The 27,413-nt window shown below is 40.9% G+C and overlaps 1 protein-coding gene across 5 annotated transcripts in view; it reads right to left on the reverse strand.

The window, feature by feature from the left end:
* FAM13C (family with sequence similarity 13 member C) overlaps positions 1 to 27,413 on the reverse strand; it is a 128,241-nt gene that overhangs the window by 17,632 nt on the left and 83,196 nt on the right. For all 5 annotated transcript variants that reach the window (XM_090278059.1, XM_090278056.1, XM_090278055.1 and 2 more), the window contains 3 exons: positions 22,304 to 22,388; positions 6,613 to 6,823; positions 5,340 to 5,478 (listed from right to left, as the gene is read on the reverse strand). In XM_090278059.1, the coding sequence (XP_090134185.1) occupies positions 5,340 to 5,478; positions 6,613 to 6,823; positions 22,304 to 22,388 (435 nt within the window). The remainder of the gene's footprint in view (positions 1 to 5,339; positions 5,479 to 6,612; positions 6,824 to 22,303; positions 22,389 to 27,413) is intronic.

The following is a 27,413-nucleotide window of genomic DNA, read 5'->3' on the forward strand; positions in this document are numbered from 1 at the left end:
TGGATTTTTCTACAGAAAAGACAAACTAGGAGACAAGAATAATTAAATATATTTAGCCTCCATCTCCATAGATCAGTAAGACCTAAAAGAGTTGAGGCCACCCTGGTAACTTAAATGTAGGCTCAAAAGATTAGTAGTTACTTTGAATGGAGGATATACACGGAAATATACAGTAATTCTCAAGATGACATAATCAGAAACATAATAAGAGCCAGAAATGTGTATACTGTTAGTGACCAAGTCTGGGGGCTCTGCTATGTTTCTTTAAGAATCCACTGAAACCAGATTTCCGGCAAATATGGAGGCATAGACAGACATGCTGCATCTCCCTCCACAACTAAGAAGGAATACAACTACCTCAAAAACTAGAAACAATCAGAAGTTCCAGAAAATCAAACTGTATGGAAGTCCAGCAAACAAAGATATAAAGAAGAAATACTCATCCAGACAGGTAGAAGGGGTGGAGCCGGGGCAGGGAGGATGTGGTGTGGTGGCAGCAGCAGCAGCAGAAGGCCGGCAGAAAGCACAGTCACACATTTTAAAAAGTCAGGAGGGACACTTGGAGAGCATTCCCAGCTCCTCACTGGACCTCACAGCTCACAGTCCCAGCACCATGGAAAATCAAGCCTCATTGCTTCTGACTGTGCAGACCAGTGGGGGTTGGGGTGGAGGCAGAAACTGCTGGTATCAACAGAGTCCGCTTATTTAAAGGGCCCCCATGGTACTAGAACATCCGCAGAACCTACCCACTCTGGGAACGACGGCCAGGACAGCAGCTAGAGGGGTGCTAGTCTGGTGTGGAAGTGGGAGAGGTGCCTGGAAAAGGGGCGAGTGCTGGGAAGGCAGCATTGTTCCCTCTCAGACCTGTCCCCCACATATAGTGCCACAACGTGGTGAAACAGGTGGTCCTGTACTGAAGAATCCCTAAGGCTCCGCCTCTTACAATGTAACCGGAGCAACAGCTCTACCTGGGATGCAGAGGCAAACACAGGAGCCTGTCAGAATGAGGAGACAGAGAAGTATGGCCCAAAAGGGGGAATGATTAAGGTTCCAGTGGGAGAACTAAGTGATGAGGAGATAGCCAGCCTAACAAATGCAGAATTCAAAACACTGGTGATAAAGATGCTCACAGGCTTGACAGATATGCTTAAGTATGGCAAATGCATAAGAGAAGAAATGAAGGCTATGCTAAGTGAAACAAAGGAAAATCCACACAAAATCAATGGTGAAGGGAAGAAAACTGGGGTTCAAATCAATGATTTGGAACATAAGAAAAAAACAGTCAACCAGTGCAGAATGAGGAAGCAAGAATTGAAAAAAATGAGGAAAACTTCCCAAATTTTGTGAAGGAGATGGACATACAGGTCCAGGAAGCATGGAGGGTCCTGGGCGAGCTGGACCCAGAGGGGACCACACCAGGACACGTCATGATTGAGGTACCAAAGGTGAAAGATAAAGACAAAATCCTGGGAGCAGCAAGAGAGAGGTGGAGAGTTGCCTACAGGGGGTTGCCTACAGGACTATCTGCTGATTTCTCAGAGGACACTTTGCAGGCAGGAAGGGACTGGCAAGCAGTATTCAATGTGATGAAAGGCAACCTGCAACCAGGACTACTCTATCCAGCAAAGCTATCATTTGAAATGGAAGGGCAGATGAGGTGCTTCCCAGATAAGGTGAAGCTGAAGGAGTTCATCATCACCAAGCCATTATTATATGAAATGTCAAAGGGACTTACTTAAGAAAAAGAAGATCAAAACAATGAACACTAAAATGACAACAAACTCACAACTATCAACAACTGAATCTAAAAAATAAAAACAAAATCCAACTAAGCAAACCAGAATAGGAAGAGAATCAGGGGTATGGGAATCATTTGGAGGGTTATCAGTTGGGAGTGGGGAGGGGGAGAAATGGAGACATGGTGCAGAGATTAAGAAGCATAATCTGTTGGTACAAAATAAATAGATGGGGGAAGTTAAGAATAATATAGGAAAGGGTGAAGCCAAGGAACTTATATGCATGACCAATGGACATGAACTAAGGGGGGTGGGATTGCTGGAGGGAAGGTGGGTACTAGGTGGAGGGGAGCAAAGGGGAAAAAAATTGGAACTACTGTAACATCATCAATAAAATATACTTAAAAAAAAAGAATCCACTAAAACCACATAACGTCAAGTTTTTGGTGAGAGAGAGGCAAAGGGAAATGAATGTGTTCCTCTCAAGTTCAAAGGGAAAAATTGTGCTTGTGTGACAGGATCATCAAATGTACATGGGATTAGATTCATTGTGAAACATAAGACATGCTTCTGCCCCTCCTAGAGTGATGTAAAACCATACTTTTTAAATAAGGGTAGAAACGGTGATTGAAGGAAAATAACAGTGGTTATTTGATTATTCTCCCTAGGGAAGCTCAGAGGGGCTACTATGGTTCCACAAGAGAAGCCCTGGCATCAGAACCATGGACAGTGTTCAGTGATATAGGGAGCATGTCTCCAAAATATATAGCTTAGCTTGGTTTTGGCTTAGGGTAACAATCTGGTTATATGGACAGTCATAAATCCTCACAAAATTCTCCAGTCTAATCTGAAGAACCAGAATCTTTGGAACCCATCTTTTTCACAGGATATGCTCCACATAGTTAATGCCATCTTTTGAAATACTGTTAAAAACAAAAATCGAATACCCTAAGGCAATAACGACCAAAGAAAAGAGCTTTCACTACTGCAAAGAGGACTTAGGAGAAATTTAAAGTTGAATTTTCTGGCAAAATATTTTAAAACCTGAAATTTTCTGAAATGAATTTTTATTTCCATGCCCCTGAGAAATCTTTCAAAAGAGGTTAAATCAAGCTTACAAGGATAGTTGCTTTCAAATCACGTGGAAAGTTTTCATACACAAGCTGTGGATCTTTCACCCTTTTAACGTTTAGACTGAATAATTACAGGTTAACAGACCCCTAAAAGCCATCCACTTAGAAATTACGCAGTGTAAATTTTGTTCAGGGAAATTAAAATTGGGCTCCAGAGTCCCATATTGAGGGTACCACTGGACTAGATTTGTGGTCTGCTAATGACAGTTCAAAAGACACTTTAGAAAGATTTCTGGATTAGGAATGAAAATACCTGAGTTGCTGTCTTGGCTAAACCAAGCCTTTGCTGTGTGATCCTGGGGAAGTCACTGCCCTTCTCTGGGCCTCAATTTCTCAATGGTCAAATAAGAAACAAGACTGGCAGAGCCCTTCTAATTTTAACTTCTCTACAGTGAAAGTGGACATCTGGCTAAAACAGCCTTTTCGAGGTCTATGAGTTTAACAATAGTTAAATGTAAAATCAGTTTTAGGGAATAAACATGGCTTTGATTAGGAATGTGAAATGGTTATACTCAACAAAGAGGGAAAGATGTAAGTTACCCCAGGGCATCAGACTAGCTAGCACAGAGGTCCAGGCAGGAACTCAGATTGAAAAATTAGCAGTGAGTGCTATTCATTCCATGGTCAGGCTGCCTTATGCAGAGCAATCAATGAAAGCCCACTGACCTGTCAAAGCCCCAAGCCCAGCCTGGCGCCCTGACAGGAGAGGTGAGAAGAAGCCCTGTTTCCTGAGACATGGAAGGTTCTGATTACTCCAAATTGGACTTAGACACACTGAAGCAGAGGTGACCATGAAGCCTTCTGGCCCTGCTGTGCCTGGAACCATCCATCTGTATGTATGAGTGTTTAAGTGTGTGGGCATGTGTCTGCTCAGGCTCTAAAGCTTCTCTAGACAAAGGCAGGAGATGCTAGGAGAAATTCTCTTCTAAAATATGCGGGTTCTAGATGGCTGTTACAGCTTAGAAAAAGCCACAGGGCCTGTGACTGGCTGCATGGAGAAAAGCGGAGATCTAATGTATACAATCTCCCTTCAATTTCTGACAAGCAGGTGCTGCCTTGGTCTAGCCTGTTCAAATGTCACTTAAATACATACATTCAAAAGTTGATAACATCCAGGACCACTGAAACTTTCTTTGCACTAAACACGGTAATAAGCTTTATGTGTGTACTCCCTCATTTAATACTTACAATTTTCTGAAGTCACTATTAATACCGATTCCACTTTACAGATGGATAAACTGAGACTCAGAAAAGTAAAGAAACAAGTCCAAAGTCACAAGTTCCTATGTGGCTGTGCTGGGTTTAAATCCAGATCAGTCTGATTCAAGAACTGCCAGGTGAGAATCATTAACAGGTCCTGGGAATGGAGCCCCCTCCTTGTCACTCAGCAGTTCCAATATGAGGGCATCACAGATCCAATAACACTCCAGCAGCAAACAGGGAAAAATCAGCTTCTCTGGGATAGCTGGAGCTTTCAAAACATGGATGCTATGACTTTTACTTCTAGTCTTCCATTGTAAAGTCTACTCGACCTTACTCTGCCAAAGACCTACTATCTTTGTGCAGTTCTACACGAACATTATTTTTCTCTATTACATGGTCACCATTAAAGAAAATAAACAAAACCAGCCTTGGCTATCAAGACACTTACCTCTGACTTTATTGTTTCTTATGTAAGAAAATGTTCATGATTACAACACTGCAGCACCAGCATGAAGCCAGTATCCCTGATGGGAAAGGATGGGTCAGGGTGTTTTCTCATGAGTGGCATGAACAGATGTCACTTGAGAGGTTCCCTGTCCATCAACCAGGAAGTACTTTAATGTCAAAACTCTCTCTCCCTCATTCATTCTGCAATTAAAGATTCTGTCCTTTGGGTAATTAATAGGTTCTTATCAAACTGCAAATGGGAAGGGGTTAAAGAAAAATAAGAACATAACTCAAAAGCTTTTTATTATTTTTTTAATTTTTTAAAATTTATTTATTTGTTTGTTTGTTTATTTATTTGTAGAAAGAGGGGAAAGGAGAAAGAGAGGGGGAGAAACATCACTGTGTGGTTGCCTCTCACTCGTGCCCTCAACTGGGGACCTGACTGGGAATTGAACCAGCGACACTTGGCTCGCAGGCCGACACTGAATCCACTGAGCCACAGCAGCCAGGGGCTTCAAAAGCTTTTTAAATGTTAATTCCTAGGAACACTAGTGATAGTAGAGTTCCTTGGAGGAAAAAGGGGAAGGGAATTAATAATCAAATCAGTTTGAAAATAGAGTTGTATTAATTGCTAGAAGATATCTTAGTAGAAATCAGCTGACAGCATGTGAAAACAAGACAGACCCAAGATGCGAACTCAATTTATATGGGTTAGCCAATGGAAACAGCTGTCTCTGGTGCAGAGGCGTACCCAAAAAGGAAAAGCCAATGCATCTCTAGACACAGTCCACACTCATATTTTAAACCCCACAGCCCTTACCCGGTATTTCTTTTCTTGTTCAAATTTTTCTTCAAATTTCCGGATTTTCCGCTTGAGGCTCTGGATGTGCTTGGTGAGTTGGGCAATGGTCTGTGGCTCCTTGCCACCACCACAGCTACACCGTGAAGAAGTTCGAGGCCTGCAGTGATAACAGGGAAGGAAAGAAGAATCAAAACAACAGTCTTCCAGTAAACAATGCTGCTGGTCTACAAACCAAGCTCCCTGGGTTACCAGAGAAGTCCAGAGGGCAGTTCATTATTTGATGAGTCTACCATAGTAGCATCTTCTCAGTAATGGAAACCACTGATCACTGCACAACATTATGGGCAAATGTCATCAGGGACGTTGATGTACAAATGTCAGAATATTAGTCCAGGAAATACATTTCCTAAAGCTTGAAGGAGACCAATTTAAGACTAAAAAGAGACGGCCCTATTGTAGCATTATCCTCAGTAGAGTACATGAGCCACACCTACCAACATTTTCAAGAAAGATTTAGATGAGTAGTTAACTTTTCTTGACATAAGAAAGCCTTTGTGAATCCGATGAAAGGAATGGGCCTCCTCTCTAGAGAATGCACCCAACCTCTCACGTGACATACACTTTACAATAGCGACAATTCACTAGCTCCCTCGAGCCTATCAACATACAGTCCATGGACTCAGGTTTGAATAAGTTTATGAATAGCAGCAGAAGTTATTAAGGAGATACTAGAGATTTTCCTGCATGTATTTTAGCCAAGAGAATATCATTTTAATTGTGAATCAAAATTATTTGTGGAACTCAAAAAAAAAAAAAAAAAGAAAAAGAAAAAGAACACACAGTTCCACACTTTTTCTTGTGGGGCCAGCTATTTTAAGCCCCCACTTGTACAGATCTAAGAAGATATTGAGGTGGACAGCTCAGTGTTGCTACAGTCCTTCCACTGAAGTGACTCTTGGATATGGAAAGAATATTGAACTCATGAAGAATGATATTTCTGCTCTTTGCACACATATACACTTACTTAAGAATCTAGGCATTTTATCAAAAATGTTCAGTCATGTAAGTCCTGGGATGGCCTGTATCTCGTGACCATTTCCTCCTGAGATAATAAGGCTGGAGACAGCCTTCCCAATTAGAAAGTACACCGATTTTTGCCATCTATTGTTCAGGTGTCCCAGTTGCATTTGGTAGGCATGTTTGCACTCTTTCAGACACATTTTATTGTAGTTTATAGATGTAGTATTTAAATAAACTATAAAATGAAAATAACAAAACAAGGTTTTCTTACATCATAAACTGCTGAGTGCTGGGTGGAGAAGGGGCTGATTCAGGGTCTAAGTTGAATCTCTGGCTTTGGCTGAAGATGGAGCATCGTGGTGACAGCAGCGGGTTGTCACCGTCAGTGATGTGATAGAGCAACCGGCTGGTCCCAACAGACTGCAGGTCTTCTGGGGCACTGTCTGCTCCATTCTGCCCATCTCTGTGGACTGGCACAGGGTCTGAGGAAACAAGATAGACCACCAGGACTTAGGAGTGGCAGAGGGCTTGAGACTGTAATATTCCTAAATAAGGACCATCAACCTTCATTATCTTGCCTCTTTGTCATTTCTTCTTTCTGGGGATATGAAAGGCTTTCAAAATACTGTCATGTTTGTTCTCACAGGACCGTGATGAAAAATATTACAAAGCCTCCAACCACAAAGAAATGGAAACACAAATTATTCTAATATCAGTTATAGTCAGTGTAGCCCAAAACTACAGACATCTCCTCTTTGTTTCCTATTATTTTTAAACATTGAAGGGTGAATCACAAATTGTTTAGTGAATAAAAAGGGAAACAATAAAATGGAGGTGGAACAAAGATATGATAGATTATGGAGAAGAAAAGGGATACTACAATTTCCAGTGAAAGAAGAGAGAAGAAAACAAAAGAGGAAGAAAGGACTCCCCAGACAGAAAATTATTCAGCAGTCACCAAAAAGGATACAGAACTCTGCTTATCAACATGGAATGATGTTCAAAATAAGCTAAATTAAAAGCACAGATTTCCAAACAGAACAGAAATGATTCCATTTATATAAAGAAGCATAGATTTAGGTGTACAAAAATGCACTAAAAGGTCAAAAGAAGCTATAATATATAACAACTACAAAGCATGTTAAAATTCAGAATGATTCTGTTTCTTCTTCAAAATTTTATGTAGCATCTTATTGTAGACAAAAACACAAGAATATTCTTCAAGATTTTATGTAGCATCTTATTGTAGACAAAAACACAAGAATAAAACCTGCTCCAAACCCTCTCTGTGCTTAGGCAGCTGTGCTGAAATTCTCACTGTGATTATTCATTCCCTTTTAAATGAGCTCATTAGTTCCCCACTCCAGGCTCACTCTAGAAGTGGGCAACCCGTGCTACAGAAGTGAGGGCAAGCAAAGTGGGAAACACTAGGACATTGAGTCAGGAGGGCCAGGACAAGAGTGTCTCTGTCAGAGGGCTCTGTACAGAGTTATTCAAGAAGCAGCCAAGACAAACTCCTCAGTTCTGCCCAGCAAACAAGTCAGGACAACCAAGGCCTTCTCTTACACCTACTATTCCAAAGAAGAGGAAAACAAAGATTTTCTGGGTGAATAAGCAGAAACTGTAAATACTGCCAATCCACTTTTCCAAAATCAACATTGATCACAATGTGGTACTGGATGAATCTCGATCAGGTTTAGAATGGCCTGCGTTCTCTAGAGCTTGAAATGCAATTTGCTTTGCATAGCATCCAAGGTCAGACTAGTGTGTTTTCACTTGGCTTCTTCCCTGTTGGACTGTACACTATGAGGGTGAATAGCACCTCCTACCAGACATTTGAACCTCACTGACAGCACTTTTGTGTCAGTGGCTGAGGCTGGACAGGATGAGAGCGGAGAACAGACAGTTGCCAGGGCCCCGACCCACAGGCCAGGTGTGCTGCTGTGACTGACGTAGCTCACCACAGGCAGTGCTCTAGCTCAGAATAATTTACCCAGAAAAGTGCAGTTTTGGCAGGAGCCCTAAGGTGCAACAGGACAGTTACCAACCAAAAAATAATAGCGTACACTAACAATCACCTTCAAAACCCATTAGGAGGTATATACGTTCCTTACCAATTCCTTTTCTTAAACCAACAGGCTTAGACCAGCTGAAAAGAAATGCACGTTATTCCTACCACCTGTTTGGGGGCAGTATCTTTTGATGATAATGATGGGGAGAAAAAGAAACTTCAGCAAGCTCCTGGGACTGGCATGTTTTTGTTGAAGTGGGAGAGGTCTGAGGCCTTTAATCTTGCAGCTTAGCTGTGGCCCCAGGGTCAAAACCAACATGGTTCTTTCTCCTGGTGCTGTTTTATAATGCCTAAATGAAGGCACTGGGGTTCCCAACCACAGGACTGAAGTAGAGGTGAGAAAAGAGCTCAGCTTCTGAAACCCAGAGTCCTAAGATGTAACTTCAAAGAATCACAGATTACCATGAATGGCTTTGTGAATTGCACTGCAACAGTGACTATAAACCCCCATTTACATGGCACCTGCTTCCTCTGAGTAATTTACTGGTGCTGCCTAATTAACATCCCGATCCCCTTCCCCCAACTCAACACTGAAGGAAGTGGTGAGCCAGAAAGATCCCAGAGTTACCAGCTGAAAACCAACACAGTCAAAAACTCGTAATTTGGTAACAACTCAGATCTTTGCCCAAACTTACCATTTGGGTTGAAAAGGGCTTAATTAAACCAGCTGGTGCGTGTATATGTGTGTGCAGTTGTGTAGACAGAATTACTGAGTTCCTTGTCTGGGAAAAGCCAGCGCAGCTTCAGAGCCAGCCATCACTGCTGCCATGCTGGGAACAGGGCCACCACGTGCAGACACTGCTCCCCAGCAGGGAGAACCTTAAAGCAGTATTAACTCGAATGGCTTCTGATGGTTCCCTGGGGACACATTACTTTTTCTTCCAAAGGAAGGAACAGCTTGCCAGGGCCAGCGTATGATGCAACATGGTTTAGAGAAAAGGGTCTGGGAACTAGGGGTCCTGGCGTGCCTGTCCTCTGCTGTGGGGCTCCAGCGGGTTCACAGACCTCTCTCCATGTCCTAGTGCAGGGTTGTGATAGAAAAGGCAAAGCCCTGCTGTACGTCTTGGCTATAGTTAACAATACTACAGTATACACCTAAAAAGTTGTTAAAGATACAGATCTCATGTAAGTGTTCTTACAACAAAAAATGTTTACCTCTTTTTTCTCCTTTGTATTTTCTGAAGTTTCTGTAACAAATAAGTCTTAGTTTTATAGAAAGGAAAAACAATAAAAGTTAATATTAAAACTTTTTTAGAAGATAATAAGCCTTCTCAAGCAAAGAAGTGAGAAATAATCCCAGAGGCAGCACAAGAGACAGCAAAGATAGTGGTTTGAATCCCAGGCCTACTATGTGTTGAGAGACTTTGCAAATAAGAGACCTTTTTAAACCTTAGTTTTTACATCTGTAAAATGGGGAGAATAAGGGTGCCTGCTTCATAAGACTAAGTGAGAATAAAATGAAATAAAACTATCCTCTACAAATGTTTGTCATATCTCCATAAACCTTTTTTATTATGTTTATTAAAGAAGTATGTATTATATATATAAAATTATACATTTACTATGTATTTTAGATAGATTAACTCCTTGAGTGCCAACGTTGTGAGCAATGCTGACACGTTTTCCCAAAAGTGCCAGCGTCGCTCCCAGTGACTCTTTTTTCGATGGCTATAAATGTAAATAACAATGGAATAATTCATATTTTATGTTTTCTTCTCTTTTTTTGTACCTCAGGTTACATATTGATATAACTTTTTTTCATGTTGATCCAAATTTCAAATTTTTACACTTCTTCAAATACTGACATATTCATTCTGTTATAATTTTTACTTACATTTTAAATAGTACTTTTAATTTAATTTATCTTTGCAATAATCATCGAAACTCTATGCAGTATGCATGATAAGGAAGCTTTTGCTAATGGACATTTCATTGCTTCACAGTATAGCATTAGTATTTTGTTTATAAACTGTTTTTCACTGTCGATATCTATTAATATATGTCTCTAGTGTGAATGCCATTTGTGGTCTTTTTTTTGTATGTTATGAAGTTTTCTTTTTTTTCAAAAATTTATGCAATGTTTGGCATAATTCTTGCTTGTTATCCATGTTGCTATGTATTTTTTCAAATTATAATCATAGGTTTTATATTATGCCATATATTATACTTCAAAAGCCATATTGAAAGAAAGAGTTTATTTTTTCTAATATTGTTATAATAAAATTATTTTAATGCAATAAACTTTTTGCTAAATTAGGTCAAAGAATACTGCTTACAAAAGAAGAGAGCATTTACTGTATACTGTGAAATTTTCAGCAAATTATTATGAATAATAATGTTTTTATAGACATTTTTCATAAACTCTGCATTTCTCAGAAAATAGCCTGGCATATCTCACACGAATTTTAGCAATTACACATGGCACTCAAAGGGTTAATTTTAATATACAGCTTTTAAAAACTTCAGCTTCCCTCTAGACCACGATGGCCAAGAAATCATAAAGTTTATGTGCTAGTTACATTTTTTTCACTAATATACATTAAAATAAATTCCTATTAAAACTAACACTGCTCACCCACGCATCTTTTGAACAGCATATGTATTTGGTAAAACATTGAGATAAAGCCTGGAGACTGCTAAAAATAATACAACTATAGAACCATCATTTTAATAATTAACATCATCAAAGTAAGTAAGCTGAATATGACCTTCTCTTATTGAATGACTACAATAGGAGCCCCGATGTGCATAATATTTAAAATGAGAGCCAACACTCCCCTCAGAATATCATCCCCCCTACCAGTTCTTATTTATAAGTAAGAATAATAATCATATAGAATATTTATGGAGTGACTCATTATATCCTCAAACTTGTCATGAGAGTTTTTGCATATGTTTAATCTTTATAACAACCACGTGAGGCTAGTAGCAATGTGATCCTCATTTTAAACTCAGTAGGGAAGGTGGTGTTACTGTATAAACTCCATTCAGGGAGGTTTTGACTAAAGCCTGTGGTAGAAGACCCCACAACCCTGACCCTGGGAGCCCAAGGGTGTTTCTGGCTGCCCATTCATTGAGCAATAGGGAGTGCAGAGAAGACAAATAATTGTCATTAGTGTGTGAAGGCCAAGAGAGTGACAGCTGATCTGACTGCAACCCCAGGCAGAAGCAGATGCTGTATTACAGCTGTTAACTGAGTCAGTCAGATTTTTAAAAATCTCTTCTAATGTGAATTTCTAACATCTTTCAAAATTTAAGCAAAGCTCTACCTGCAACCATCTGAGATGGACTGCTGAGATCTAACTGAGCAATAAATTAGCCATATAGTCTTATGGATTTGTTCATTTGTTTGCTCATCATGGTGGATTCTCAGGTAACATTCAGGTACATTTCAAAATGACCAACACCAGCCTTTGTTGGTTTTAAAAGCCAAATGAACAAAAAGCATGATTCTAATGGGGCTCAAGCATCAGAATTTTCAGCCAGCTTCACACAAAGAGGGCCACCAGAACAAAACCAGAAATAACCTAAAGACATCTGGTGCAAACACACCAGGTTTGGTTTGGGGTGTGTTGAATTTGACCGCTTGAAGGCCCTCAGGGTCAGCTACGAGGTCATGACAGAGAACACAGGTAAGTCCGAAGGCATCCTCATTAGTAAGCCTGGGGAAACTGAAGAGCTTTTTTGCTCAGAGACCACCGAGAGAGGAGAAGCTACTTCCGAGGTGTGGACAGGCAGGGTAGGAATGAGGACAGTTGAAGAGGGATTCCGTGTTAGGGAGGCTGACCTGCTTACTGAGCAGCAGGAGGCTGGCACTTCAAGCAGACTTCTGTGTGTGTGCCAGCCTCTGTGGATGGCCACCAGAAACACCAGGGAGCTACAGGGATGGAAAATTTGTCACCCTGAAAGCAGGGCTGGGCTTTAGGACAGGCACCTTGCAGAGCCCAAGAGGTAGTTTGTTATCACTGATAAAAGCATAGGGTATAGGCTCAGAAACACCTAGATTCAAATCCCAGTTTTATAATATGTGTGACCTGAGACACATTATTCAGTTCTTTTCAATCACAGTTTTCCCATTAATATAATGGGAATTCATTCATTCAACAAATGTTTATTGACCATCTACAGTATGCCAAGTCCTACTTCAGGTGAGAATGACAACAGTATATAGCTTATAAATTGTTAAAAAGATTTTTAAAAGATAAAAAAATCTCAAGTGCTTAGGACAGTGCCTAGGGAAGAGGGCATAATAATCCATCAATAGATGTTAATTGTTGTTTTGTATTTTTTTGGCGGTATCTTTTCTCTAGTTAGAGAATTCAGGAGGGGAGCCTGTTGGGGAGGGAAAGGTGAGTTCAACTCTGGATGCTTTGAATTAAGAGGCATTTTTGGTTATCCAGGTGGAGGTACCCAGTGGGCCCTGTTTGTGTAGATAGGAAACTCAGGAGACAGAGCCTTCCCGGGTTCAAGGTCAGCATGCACTTCCTCAAAACCCACTCCAAGAGTGGGGTGGAGGTGGTGAGCCTCATTTTCATTTTGAAGGAGCCAATGTACTGACGTCAGTTAAAACGAAGTCAATAGATTAGGGCACTGGGTTAGCTGAGCAATGAGAAATTCCAAAATCCTTCCTAAAAACCAGAAAACTACATGGATAAAGAAGCTTAGGCTCAGATTTAAACTTATTCCTTCCCTTTGCAATTCTGGTTACAATCTTATAATTAAATTTTTATCAGTAAATACAGATCCAGGTTTTGAGTTTTTGAGTAGTTCTGAAGATAAATGTAATCTAATCACTCCTGTTTCCTAGGGAATTATAGGGGAATAATCTTGGAATATTTTTTTCTTGAGTTACTGCTATTATACCCAACACATGATATTTTTTACCAAGCAAACATAACATTTAAATTGCAGAAATACATAAATACATAAATTTTCAGGGTATATGGTAACCAATTATTTTTAAAATCCAGTAATAACATATACATTTTCATGAAAGACTCATAAAGTTCCTTCTTGGTATTTTCACTGTTTCAGTGATAAGAATAAGGAATAAATAACCCCAAAGGCCCAAACAAAGGAACATCACATTGTTTTTTGCATGGCATATTGTTTACAATATACTTTTTGGGGGTATAAACAGTTTGAGGAACAGAAGCAGCCAGAAATCTGTGGGGGACGAAGAAGAAAAACAGGCAAGACACCATGGTGGTGGGGGTGGCTGAGATGAAAGGCGAGGTAGGGTGGCAAAGGCCAAGTTTGCTCTGAGCAAATGTGCAGTGGAGCTGAACTTCTAGCCTGTGAAGGACTGAGGTCTTCAGACACCAGTGACTTCTACCCTAAACCAGAACCATGCTGTGGGCCACGGAAATATGATCCTCACTGAGGGCAGGCGTGAGCACTCCTGTCATAATGGGACAGGGAAGAAATCCTTTCTTGGCATTGTTTTATAGAACATCTCAGGCAGGGATAATTCATATTTTTAGTGACAGTTTCTATACAGCACCAAACCAAATGCCCAACTTGAGAAAAACAATCTTCTAGAGAAACCTACCAAATGACTAGATAAATCTTTTCAGTTCTCTCTGATTATTTAAGACTCAATCTTTTGCCTCTATGCACACTGTCAAAGAACAGTTCAGAAATAACCAAGGGAAATGGCCAATGAACAGCGCCTGATCTCTGAAAACAGTTTTTGCTCCCTGTTTCAGAGGAGTGGAGCCACATGCACAGACGACAGAGCTCTGCCGAGCTGCAGGGCCAGGAAAAGAGCAAGCATCATCACTGATAGTGTCCACTGCTCAGAACCGCCCTCTTGGGGAACATAGAGAAAGAGGGGTGCTGTGATGCTGATCATCTTTCTGTCTCCCCAGGTCTTCCAGTTGATTCGTGCACCATTGATCACCTCAGTGGTACAGCTGATAAAAATGTGCTAAGATAGAAGAGCCATTCTCAAGAGAGTTTTCATTTATGAGCTGATGTACTTTGCAGAAGGAAAATTAAATGTACAAAGCAAACAGAAAGACTACTGAAAAAAAATCCAGAACTTCAGTGGGGGCTATATCTTTACTAGGGTCTAACCTCAGATAGAAAAAATTAGCCAAAAAAATTTGGACCACCAGCCCTATATAGACAGAGCCATGGAAAAGGAAGCCGTGGGGAACTGGAAGAGACAGGAGTGCTCTCCACTGTGGACCAGCAGGGTGAGGGCAGGGAGTGGCCAAAGGAGTGTCAGATACCAACCATCTATCTAGGCATGCCACCTAGTCACTTCCACATTGTCCTCTTTGGAAGCACAGAAGGATGCTAATCAAAAAGAAGGGTTTAAAATGGCTATAAAACATGTGGGAAACTATGTGCAGGGGAAAATGAGTGTGACAACTCTCTGTACTGTCTGCCCAAGTTTTGAAAAACCTAAAACAGTTCTTAAAAATAAAATCTATTAATTAAAAAAATAACATGACAATAAGCCTGTTTGTTAAAAGTCCAGGCTCTTGAGTCAAGAGTCCCAGGATTGTTCTGAGATGCCACTTGCTCACTTTTGTTAACTTCTTGGCCAGGTAAACCTTGTCAAACTCAGAGTTCTCATTTATAAAGAGTTGTAGCGAGGAAAATGGAAAAATGCATGTTACCACAATTCTTGGCCTGCCTTAAAAAGTGAATTTAATTTTTTTAAAAAAATAATCACCTTGAAGTTTCAGCTGCAGGACTGATTTTCTCCTTCCCTATAAGGCAGTTCTACAAACAGGCTCAGGGAATTATATTATCACCTATGAATTTTGAAATCATTTAAAAATACTTTGTTTGGATAACAAGCAGTTAATATGAAGCACCCTTTCAGAGGCTATGACAATGGTTATAAAAGCATGGGAGGAAAAATTATTAACAGTAAAGATCTTTGCCAGTCAAGTTATGTCATAGTTTTAGCACAGGATAGATTTTATGTTAACAAAGGTAGTTTTAACTGTAATAGGAGGTACTTATTCAGCCATCAGCTGTATAAATTATTGCTGTTATAAACACCTTTAGCTTAAGGGAATTAGTATAATGTCAATCACATGCAAGACTCTGAACAGTATTAATGGCATACAGACACCTTAAAAGTAGTTGGAAATTATGACAGAGAAGATATTTAAAGACAAATGTAAGCAGTGTCAACCGGAGGAAAGGCAACATAAACTCTGAATATTGCAAAAATGCCCAGCTTTTAAAATAATGATAGTTGACATTTATTGAGCATTTACAATGGGGGCTATTCTAAGAGCCTCACATATGTTTAGCTATATCATTCTTATAACAGTCCTAAGAAATAGATACTATCCTTTTTCCCATTTTAAAGAAAAGGAAACTGAAACATAGGTCAAATAACCGGTCCAATATCACCCAACTAACTATCACCCAACTAACACATCAAATTCTGCAAAGAATTATGATTCTGAACAAGGGAGCACCAAAGAACATGACCTACTTAGGCTTTCAAGAAGTCTATAGCATGTTTTTCATATCAAAATTTGTTTTAAAATAAAGCCAAATGATGATTAGGCTAAATGTTTTGTAATGGAAACAAAATCTACTTAACAATATGCAGCCAAGAACAGGGATGAATTAATATCTTTATGACAAACATGTCAGTACTAACACTTGTAAATGGATCCTGAATTAATCTTATTTTACATTTCAGAAATGACACAAATGAGGAAGCTGAGTCATAAGTCTGAGTTTGCAGATGATGTCAATCTTTGTCAAAGAGTAAAATGCTAAGCGACCACAGAAAAAAGGCCACAAACCATGAAGAAGCTTAATAATAGCTGATGACCTTCACTATGGGCCAGTAGGCAACAAAGCTGGAAGAAACTAACACATCTACTTTCGAAAAATAATAAGCACTAAACTATTAGTTTGGTAGAAAATGGGATTCCTTTGAAGCTTTTATGGAATACACAGATATGACAAAAAGGTCAAGAAAATAGTGAACATCTCTAGGAAGAGTTTGAAAAACAATTCAACAAATGTACTTAACTTTGTAATTATTCTACAAAACATCCCAAACCAATATTTTTAGGTACTCATTCAATTTTCACAGCGATTATTGTAGTTTCACATAAACTTCTAAGAATACAGGGATCCCTGCTAAACTTTGCCCAATTTTTTCCAATAGTATCATTTTGTAAAAGTATAACACCAGTGCCGGTATTTACAAATAATATCCCATTTGATTCCACCTGGTATACACTATGCAGGTCAGGTAAATGCACATCAGGAAGGGCACAAGGGCCTAGCGATGATTTAGATCAGGGGAGTTGAAATAACTATGGGAACAGGAGGGCTGTAACAGGTTAATCAACTATAAGTCGAGGTCTCTACAGTCTGACAAAACAAAGTCAGGGATAGATAAAGAAAAAATGACTTCCAAAACACATTGTTTGTGTAGAGAATGTACAGGCTGACTATGGTCCTAATTTCAAATTCTAGAATATTAGGACTATGGGGACTTAACTTTTAGGCTGAATGGCAAGTAGCATAGTGTGAAGCGTTTAGACTATGGAGTCCAAATGGGGAGTCCAAATGGGGAGCCCCGGACCACTCCTCGCCTTTCCTCCCAACCGCCACACCTCAGTAGCTGTGGGACCTCTAACACTTCAAGTTTATTTGCTCATCTTTCATCTGGGGATAATAATGGCACCGACCTCACAGAAATGCTTTGAAGATAAAATGAGGAAATCCATGTAGCAAGTCTGCGTGCAAATGAAGAGATCATTGTTAGCTTATGCTGATGTTATTACTTTAAAATATTTTAAAGTAAGGTTTTTAAACCTTGAAATTATTTACATTTTGGACTGGATAATTCTCTGCTGGGACAGTGTGGGGAGGGGATAGCCCTGTGCTTTGTAGGATGTTCAGTAGCCCCCTGACCTCTGCCCACAAAGTGCCAGCACCACTCACCCTCCACATATATCTAGATATTGCTCAATGTCACCAAGGTGGGTAAAAGTCAACTCTTGCTGACTTTTTAAAAACCACTGCTTTTAAAGGAATCAATTTAGGACAAAAATAAAAGGTACTTTTCACAGTGAAAGCCATTTTTTTTTAATTTATTTTTTATTCTTTTTCTATTATAGTTGTCCCATTTTTCTCCCTTTGTTCTCCCCTGCTCCACCCACTTCCCCCCTCTCCCACAGTCAATCCCCAGCCTGTTGTCCATGTCCATGAGTCATTCACACTCGTTCCTTGACTGTTCCCCTTCTTTTCCCCCTTTCACCCCTCCCTACTTTCCTCTGGTCACTGTCAGTCTGTTCCCTGTTTACATATCTCTAGTTCTATTTTGCACATTTGTTTTGCTCATTAGGTTCCTGTATTAGGTGAGATTGTATGATATTTTGGAAGCCATTTTTAGTTAAAGCAACTGGTGTTGCATACTGAAAGTATAAAAAATGTTCAATAAAGATTTAGAAATAACACATACATATATACATAGATCAATAATGAAAAAAGTTTCTAAAAGATATTTGAAATTCTGTGCACGACTGAGGTTGAAGTAACAGAGACCACCTCTTACTGACTTTCGAGGACTATCTGAGGTTGTTGCCAGACAGAATAAAACATCAAGTCATGTGGATGGTCAGACTCATCTAGTGGGACACCTGAGATACTCCCTTGTCCAGAAATCCAATTATAAACTGCACCTACAGCAAGAACACATTTCATGGCACCCTTAGAGGAACATTATGTTCTAGAAAGTGTTCCTGAACCTCCCTGTACCTAAGAATCACTGGGGGCTGGGTGGGGGGATTCAAACCTGGAGATTTTCAGGCCTCATCTTTATATTTTAATTTTGCATTTTAGGATCGGGGGCTCAGACATCTGTAAGTTTAATGAGTACTTCTAAGTAATTGGGAACTTCTGGTCATGTGGACAGTGTCTTAAAATGTGAGTGAGAAGGTCCTCTTTGACTCTGTTCAACATTAGGAGACACCTACAGACCATGGGAATAATCATAGATTATAAATAGATATACTACATTAGTGTTCTATAATAATCAACATTAGCAACAAAACTCTTGCCCAAATGAAAAGTTCAATTTGAAAATCAAGGTTTTAGAATAAAAGAATTAAGTAGGTATGCCTGAGGAATTAATATTTCTAGTTATAAGTCTTCAGTTATCTCCAGTGGCAGCTTTTGCTACACAGTCTGTGCCATCAATCACCTGCGTGCAGACAGAACAGGGATTACTATGCTTAGTCATTTGAAACATCAAACAGTCCCCATGTACACTTTGAAAATGACAAGCAGCTAAAAAGACAATCCTCATTTCATTTTCCATTCACAACACCAGAATAGATGCTTACTAATGCCATAGAGGAAACATTTGCTTCAGCTGCAAGATGCTGTTTGTTCAGTTAGAGGAATTTTGAGCCTAAGTGTTGTATGTGATTTGCACCCTATACAGACAGGTGGGGTGACTAGCTGTCCTGATTGCCTAGGACTGAGGATTTCCCAGTATGTGGAACTTCAAGTGCTAAAAATGAACAGTCCTGGGCAAATTAGGATGCTTGGTTACCCTACAGACAGTCCCAAAGCTTCCTTTCAGCTGGTTTCCTCTCTATCAATTTTCTTTAACAGCCTTTACACCTCTCAAATCTGTCCCTGTCCCCATCCCTTGCCCAGGCCCCCATCCCTCCAATTTCTGTCCTGCAGACTTGGGTGACTGAGCACCTTTCTCCTCCTGATATAAATGGACTGAGTCAACTGGTCATAGACTGAGTTATAAGTCCTTGTGGTCTGTAGGCTTCTTTTTGTTGATGATGCTGAGGCGAAGCAGAGTCAAAGAAAACCTAAGAGAACCTGAACTTCTCTCTCCTAATTCAAAACACTGTCACGTGAATAGCAGTTTCCAATATTAGAGAGTAACTTTAGAAATATAAAAGATTCCAGGGCTTCCACCCCAGACTGTCCGTCCAGAGATGAAGACTGCAAATCCCTATGATATGCAGGAAGGTTTGGGAACACTATTTAGACCCAGTGCCCCTCCAGGCCTTCTACGACATGTGCTTGTACTGCAAGTGCAGTTTTTAGTTGGATTTCTAGAACAGGGAGCATTTCAGGTATTTTACTAGGTGGGACTGACCTTTGTAAGCCATAAACCCAAATTAAAATTCAATATTTTGATCTCAAGACACAGAGATGACAATTTTAGGTTCAGCCCATCATTTCAGATGCCCTCTGCAAAAGTTAAACTTCACTTAAGTCACACTTCACTTCAGTCATGCCCTAACCAAGCCTAAAGTAACCTTGAAATCCATTTAAGTACCATCAATTTATATTTATGAATGTCTGCTTTTAATAGTTAATTGGTAGCATATTATAGCCAGATATTCCTGTAAAAATCACTTGGATTTTGTCTTTGTTATTAATTATTGACATTAACAATTATTAACTTAATATTTATATACATGTAAATCTCAGGACTAGGTGCTAGACCTTAAGAGAAAATTTTAAGTTACTATAATCTTGTATAGACTTATGGCCATCTGTGCTAATCTTATGCAATCACACTCATTGGGAATTTACATACACACACAAAAAAGTAAAGTTTCAAGGTGTTCAAAGATCATTTCAGATGTCTAATCATAGGCCCTGAATCAAAAACTGCTGATCTAATATGAGCAAAAATTTCTTCCTTCCGAGTAACACAGGATTAGAAAGTGTATGGCCTTCCTATAAATGTGTCTTGGAAGCCAAAGAGACCAAACCACATCATACCTTATATTTTGAAAGTCTCTTCCAAATGTTGGTCACTTTGGCAATGTCCCTGCCAAACGAAGAGATACCTTAGGTTCCTGAGGACATCTAGTTTCCATAGTATATCAAAGGGTTTTATTTTAAAATAAGAGAAAAACATGTCAAAGTATTACAAGATCCAATATAGGGGCACTTTCTCCATATCAATTCCCATGCAGTCATTTTAGCTAATGGAGACTTCTTATGCATAAGCTCTACAAAGATGAAAAGTATCAGAATGAGTTTTATCTTTGAAAATGTGCAAGAACTGTTGCTGCCTACTGTATACACATATATGCAGAGACAGGCAGAGAGAGAGAGAGAGAGAGAGAGAGAGAGAGAGAGAGAGAGAGAGAGAGAATATCTGCCTTTTTCATAGACTCTCTTGGAAAAGCTCTGAGACATCTCAGATTCACCCACATTTTGGAAAATACAACATCCAACCCACAAGCCTCCTCTGTAAGGATCCTTCTGCCCATTTCTACAATTTGACACTTAACATGGAATATATTTGTCAGTTTCTTTGCATAAGCAATTGCTACATAAGCTCCATTTACAAGGAGTGTTAATAAGCTTGTTCAAAATCCTGTCCATCTAGAATGAGAAAATGCAAAACAATTCTTGATCTTTCAAGAAAATAAGACACAAACACACGCAAAAACTCATGATTAAAAATATACATATATCCAGATTAAAAATATGCATATATCCATATCTTATTTAAACACTCTTTTCCAAATACTTATATAGTATCAAAACATCAGAAAACTCAAAAGTTAATTTGTATTTGGCTTGAGTCTTCTCTGTAGGTTTTGAATGTTGTTTGTTGGGGTTGGTGGAAGAAGGGCATTGTCTAATAATCTGACTTCGATTCCTAATTGGACTTACATTGGCTCTTGTACAACTTTACTTGCATCTCATCCAAACACAATGGCCAACAGAGCAGGGGAGCTCACTAGGCAACAAGGACAGCGAGCTGGCCGCCTGCATCCCATGGGCAACAAATTTATCACTTTCTAGCAGGGTTGCACTAGGCCTCAGTGTCCTTACTGTGCATAGGAGATCAGTGTAAGCATTTAACATAATAGCTATAAAATGCTCAGAGCAGTGCCTGGATCAGAGAAAGTCTTCAATGATAATGGTAGCTACTACCAGTAGCTATTAACCACTGTTATTCATAAACGTTCAAAAACTGGAGATAAGTATTTTGCCTGCTTATACCATATGGGTCTGTTTTAAACAGTAATGTCTTGAATGTGCTATTACTAATGGTACTAAAATAGATTACTTTGTAAATCTCTTGCTTCAATTCCTGGAGATAAGGGACATCACGGGAAGCAAGCTCACCTAAGCCTATTTCTACTGTCTATCCAGAAAGCAGTCTGAAGACCTCTGACCCATTTGTGGAAAAAAAAAAAAAAAGATAATCTGTACTCTCATTTCTACTCATGTAAATTAGTGCTGCTTTCCTCTCTAAGTCTTCCTGGGAGCATTAATTTGCCTTCTGCTTGCTAGCTAACCTATCATCCCCAGGATTAAAACTAGAGAAACTAAGACAAGTAAGACCCAATTTCAAGACTTTTCAACACAGAAATTAAAGCTAAAAAATATGAGACAGAACAGGGCCATATATAATCAGAATGAGCTATACCACTTACCTCCAGTTTCCCTGTGATGGACCATCTTACAAGCAATAGAATAAAGAAAGTAGCAATGTGGAAGCTCCCCCATCCCTCAATACCTCAAACAAATCATGAGTCTCAAAACTCACGAATTTCAAGTATAGATTATCAAAGACCAGCAATATACAAGTACACCACTTGTTTGCCAGAGGATACCAAATAGGAACATGGGAGCTAGGAGTTGTGATGGGTGATTGACACCCATCTGATACCCACTGATGTCAGTCCGACTCTTGGCCCCCACTGGAGAGAAGGTTCTATGCCACATCTGAATTTCTCCTGCTTCCTCTCAGCTACCAGGATATATATAACCCAAGCTCTCATGTTGCACCAGGCACCGTTTCCCACAGGGGGCCAGGTTTAGGGTGAAGCAGGAAGAGGCTAAACTATTTTCAGAGTACAAGTGAGGATCTCCCCCGCATCCTGTCTCTTACCTGCAGCATCTGCCCCTTCGGCAGGCACACTCTGGGTGGATGCTGGGGCTGGGTCCTTGACTCCATGCACCTGAGCAGCTTCTTCCTGGTTTGTTAAAAACGCAGAGCACAGATCAGTTTCAAGGGCTTGGAGCTTCAGCAAGGAATTCTGCCAGCAAAAGCAGAACATCGGGCTAGCTAAGTAGATGGCTAACGCACAATGATGGGTCTGCAGGTCTTGCTAACACCTTTCTCCAGTGCCTGGCAGGAAGAGGGTCGTGGCCACTGATGCTTCAGCCAGAGATGGTTGTGCCAGAATCAGCTGTGCATTCGTTCACATGCAGCCTCAGTTTCTGCCTCATTTAAATCCTAACGTATATGGATTATCCGTGACACATGGGACTAGTGATTTCGTCAGCAAGAGACGCTGCAGCCAGGGAACCAATCTGAGAAGGTTTCTGCTTCCCGGGTGCTTGAGGCTTTACGCTTTTCAAGAGTTTCATTCATTGTGCTGACATCAGGAGCAGATGACATTAGGCCCCTCCCTGGCGACCATTCACAAAAGCCTGCGTCCCTCCACTGCAAAGACTGCAGCAGACCGCAGTGCGCGAAGAGTTACTGCTGCAGAGGCTGCCAGTCACCTGGGAGGTGCTGTGGGGTTCCCTTATCTGCATTTGTATGTGGGAGGTGTATGCTTGTGTGTGTGTGCATCTCAGTGTGGGGGGCGTGTGGGGGGTGTCTTCTGAAGTTACTCCTCTCATGTGAAATGTTTGCAACTGCCTTTTATGAAGACAGCGTAGAAGGAGAGAAGAAAATGACCTTGGTCACTTACTGTGATCCAGCCACTGAGGGAGAAGCAATTTATCTTTTTCAGCTCCCAGCACAACCTCTCCCCGCCCCCTTCATTCCACATTTTAAATTTCTCCCATGGTGCTTAATAAGAACAAAGTAATACAGACTGACGCACATATCTTGCCATGATGCAGATGCCCAGCAAATTAATTCCCCAACCAGGTGAAAGTGAGTCACGGCTGAGTCCTCTGCAAGGCATGACTCCCCCACAGCTGGGAAGCTCTGCAGGCCTCAGCAGCTCTTCCACCCACCAGGCTCCTGGCAGGATGGCTACCTGGAGTGAAGCCATGGGTCCTTTCCCTACTGTGCCCCTCCGACACACACACACACACACACACACACACACACACACTCTCTCTCTCTCTCTCTCTCTCTCTCTCTCTCTCTCTCTCTCTCTCTCTGTCTCTCAGTCTCTCTCTTTCTCTCCCTACCCTCCACATATCCTATTCCCCACACATCCTGGTATCTAACTGCCACACCCCCATCCCAGTCCTATAGGTACCTTCACCTCCACCCTCCACACCCTCATGCCTCACCCCCACGCGTTCACTCAACCTCACCTCCACTCCATCCCTTTGCTCCCTATTCCACACACCCTCACAGCCAACTCCCACTCACACCCTTTTCACACACCCATTCACCTCTCACACTCTCATATCTTGCCTCACATAAATAACTACCCCAAGACTCCCCCACACGCCAAACCCTCCCCACACACAACACCTACTCCCACACATATACCCTAATTCCTTCTGTTGATGTGAATCAATATGAACCTACAGCCATGTTAAAGCCGCTTGTTGAGAAACATCTTAAATTTACTGTCTTTTGACCATTTTTGAAAGGGCCAGGTGCCCATGCAGGCTCAGGGGCAAAGCCCTTCTCTGTGCCCAGAGATGGCGTGAGATCTGACACAAGCCTCCACTGGGCTCAGGGCTGCTGTCTGAAAGCCCACAGCTCAGATGAAGCATCTCCCTGAGGCCAGGCCATTTTTCATGGCTTTTTCCTCCTTACTGGGATGTTTTCCAAGCAGCTAAGTATGGAAACAAGAGCCCAAGGGTGTTGACAGGCAGTGCAGAAGGAGCAAGGGCACCGAGTTTCTGGAAATATTTAGTAACCAAACATCTGAGAGGCAAAAAGAACAATTCCAGGCTAGCTTTCTACTGGAGGACCTTGGAAATCAGAGTGATCTCTCAAAAAGAGCAACACTATTCAGAAAATTAAGAAATAATGCCATGAGAGTGTAAAATGGTGTAGCTGCTACCAAAAAAAGAAGAAAAAACCCAGCATGGTGGTTCCTCAAAAAATTAAAAATAAAACTTTCACATAATCCAGCAATTCCACTGCTGGCTATATACCCAAAAAGTATTAAAAGCAAGGACCCAAAGAGACATTTGCACACCCATATTTATCATAACATTATTCATAATAGACTAAGATATGTCTCTCCTAAATTCATATGTTGAAGCTCTAACCCCCAAGTGACTGTATTTGTAGTTGGGCCATTTAAAGAGAAAACTAGGGTAAAATGAGATCCTAAGGGTTCAATATGACTAATGCCCTTAGAGAGACAGACAGACACACACACACACACACACACACACACACACACACACACACACACACACACACACACACCAGGGATGTACATGCACACAGGAAAGGCCATATTAAGACACATTGAGAAGACAGCCATCCATCCACAAGCCAAAGAGAGCGGCCTCAGGAGAAACCAACTCTACCAGCACCTTGTTCTTGGACGTTCAGCCTCCAGAACTGTGAGAAAATAAATGTTTGTTTCTTAAGCCACTCAGTATGTGGTATTTTGTTATGGCAGCCCTAATGCAGTATTGGCAGACTAATACAAAGTGGAAGCAGCCAATTGATAAGCAAAATGTGGCATGTACATACAATGGGGCATTATTTAGCCTTAAAAAGAAAGAAAATTCTGTCAGTGCTACAACATGAATGAACCTTGAGGATCTTATGGTAAGTTAAGCCAATCACAAAAGGACAAATATCTAGAGTAGTAAAATTCATAGAGAAGGAAAATAGGTAGCAGCTGCCAGGGGCTGCTGGGTAGGGAGGAGGGGGGAAAGGGAATTAGTATTTAACATGTGCAGAGTTTCAGATGGGAACGATGAATAAAGTTCTAGAGATGCATGGTGGTAATTCACAGCACTGCGAATTACTTAATACCGATGAGCTGTATACTTAGAAATGGTTAAAATGGTAAATTTTATTTTATACACACACACGTCTGTGTGTGTGTGTGTATTTTTTTTTACTACAACTTAAAAATGAAAGGAAGGAAGGAAGGAAGGAAAGAAAGAAGAAAGAAAGAGGAAGAACAGTTCCTTCCTACATTTAGAGAGAGGATATGGAACCAGCCGCCTCTCATAGCTCTATTTACCCCTGTACTCTGCAAAGCAGATGAGAACTGACCTTCACACAGAGCCAGAGGCCCTGTCAGCTCTGCAACATACTATGCACCTTACTTTTAGAAAGCATCTCAGCTATTCTAAGCTTTATTTCTTCATCTGTAAGAAGAGATGATAATAACAGTGACAACGGCACCTGCTCTAAGAACTAAATGAAGGCAGACACAGAGAGCACTTTGCACAGCACCAGCATGTGGCAAACCCTCAGGACTGGACATGGTGATTATTATAAATATCTCCAAAACCCAGAAGCTGCAGGGCAGAGCCAAACCCTACATCAACTCTCAGGCTTTGACTCATCACTTTACCTCTCAGGGCCTCACTCTCTGCATCTGCCTAGTAAGGACCTGAGGCGAGATGACTTCTAAATAACCTTCCAACTGTAAGGGAGAAGAAGGCTAACATGCACCTATCCTGAAGAGGCTCGCAGAATCTGGCACTGAGTGGGTGCTTAGGCAGTGTTTTTGAAACTGAACCAAGTATTCATGCAACACAAACAGCAAGTAATTCACTGCACAGGAGAATGTCAGTTCACATCCAGAGGCCTCTAAGCTCCCGCCGAGAGTGAGGTATAATGTTGAGACCCTAATATGGCTAGAATAGTAATGGGGTTGTTCTCACCTATCTTCTCCCTTCCTTCTCCCTCACTTGTACTCATACTGAAATGAGACTCTAAGCTTCAAAGGAGACCTGTTTGCCTGGATAATTTATTCCTCTCTGAGACACTAGATAAAGAAAAATATGTCAAATAGAAGAAAGAGAAGATGAAAGTTTCAATGAGCAGGAACACCTCCATATACAAGGCTCAATATCAGCTGCTGTAAACTGAAGATAAGAAGGCAGAATGGAAGGAACTCTGCAGACCACCTGTCATCAACTATCTCCCTTCCCACACCAAATTGACCCATGACCTAAGAACAACCTGCTGTTTCTCAGCCAGGGACAGAGGGTGGGGACTTGGACACCCTGTGTAGGATGGGGTCATGAAGGGATATCTCTCCTGATGACCAGCGATCCCAGAACCGTGGGCTTTGCCTATGAGCAATCTATGTCACTGCCACATACATGTCTTTCCAGTGGGTGACAGAGGTCATCTAGCCTGTCCCATGGGCAGCTTGTTCTACACACACAAGGGTCATGCCCCGATGATGTCATGCCACCATGCTGTCCCTGGCTCTGGCTGTTTTCAGTACAAAGAGAGCTGCACCAGGCTCTGAAGTCTGAGACTGATGTCAGCCCTTTCCTCGTGGGAGGTGGTTAATAAACAAGCAAAGAAATTAAACAATAATGATAGTTATTACTGTCAGAGGGCTATGCAGGAAATGAAAGGTGAACCCAGGGAAAGAGTAAGCAGCTCAGCGATCATGTCTGACTCAGTGACTTGTAATGCACAAATATATTTTCCCCTAAAGAAAAACAAAGGACAATAAATCCCTGTCATCCTAATGCTACTCCAATCCAGCCCCTCTCATACTAGGACTTTTGCTCCCTGTGAGGCTCTCCCCAGCCCATCCCTTAAGGCCAGCCTGCTACTGCTTTTCTAGGTTTACACACAAAGTCTGCCTGAATGGGTCTGTAGGATCTACAGGAAAATTGAGCAAAGTCTGATGAACCTTCTAAAGAACAAGTACCTCTGCTTCTCCAACTCTCCCATCTGGTTATGAAAGAAGCCAGAGAACAGTCTATAAAACCTAGGTGTGGTTTTCTGAAAGCTAATTTTTCTCTTTGACGTAATGGAGAATATGCTGCTTGTTTTAGAAAATGCTCCACTCATTTTCTCTCCTCCACAATTACCAGGTCCCACTTTAGTTGGGTTGGGATGGAGAACACCCACACAG

This window comes from Furipterus horrens, unplaced genomic scaffold (genome assembly GCF_987537825.1).
Source record: "Furipterus horrens unplaced genomic scaffold, mFurHor1.1.pri manual_scaffold_5, whole genome shotgun sequence".
In the NCBI taxonomy this organism is placed as follows: domain Eukaryota; kingdom Metazoa; phylum Chordata; class Mammalia; order Chiroptera; family Furipteridae; genus Furipterus; species Furipterus horrens.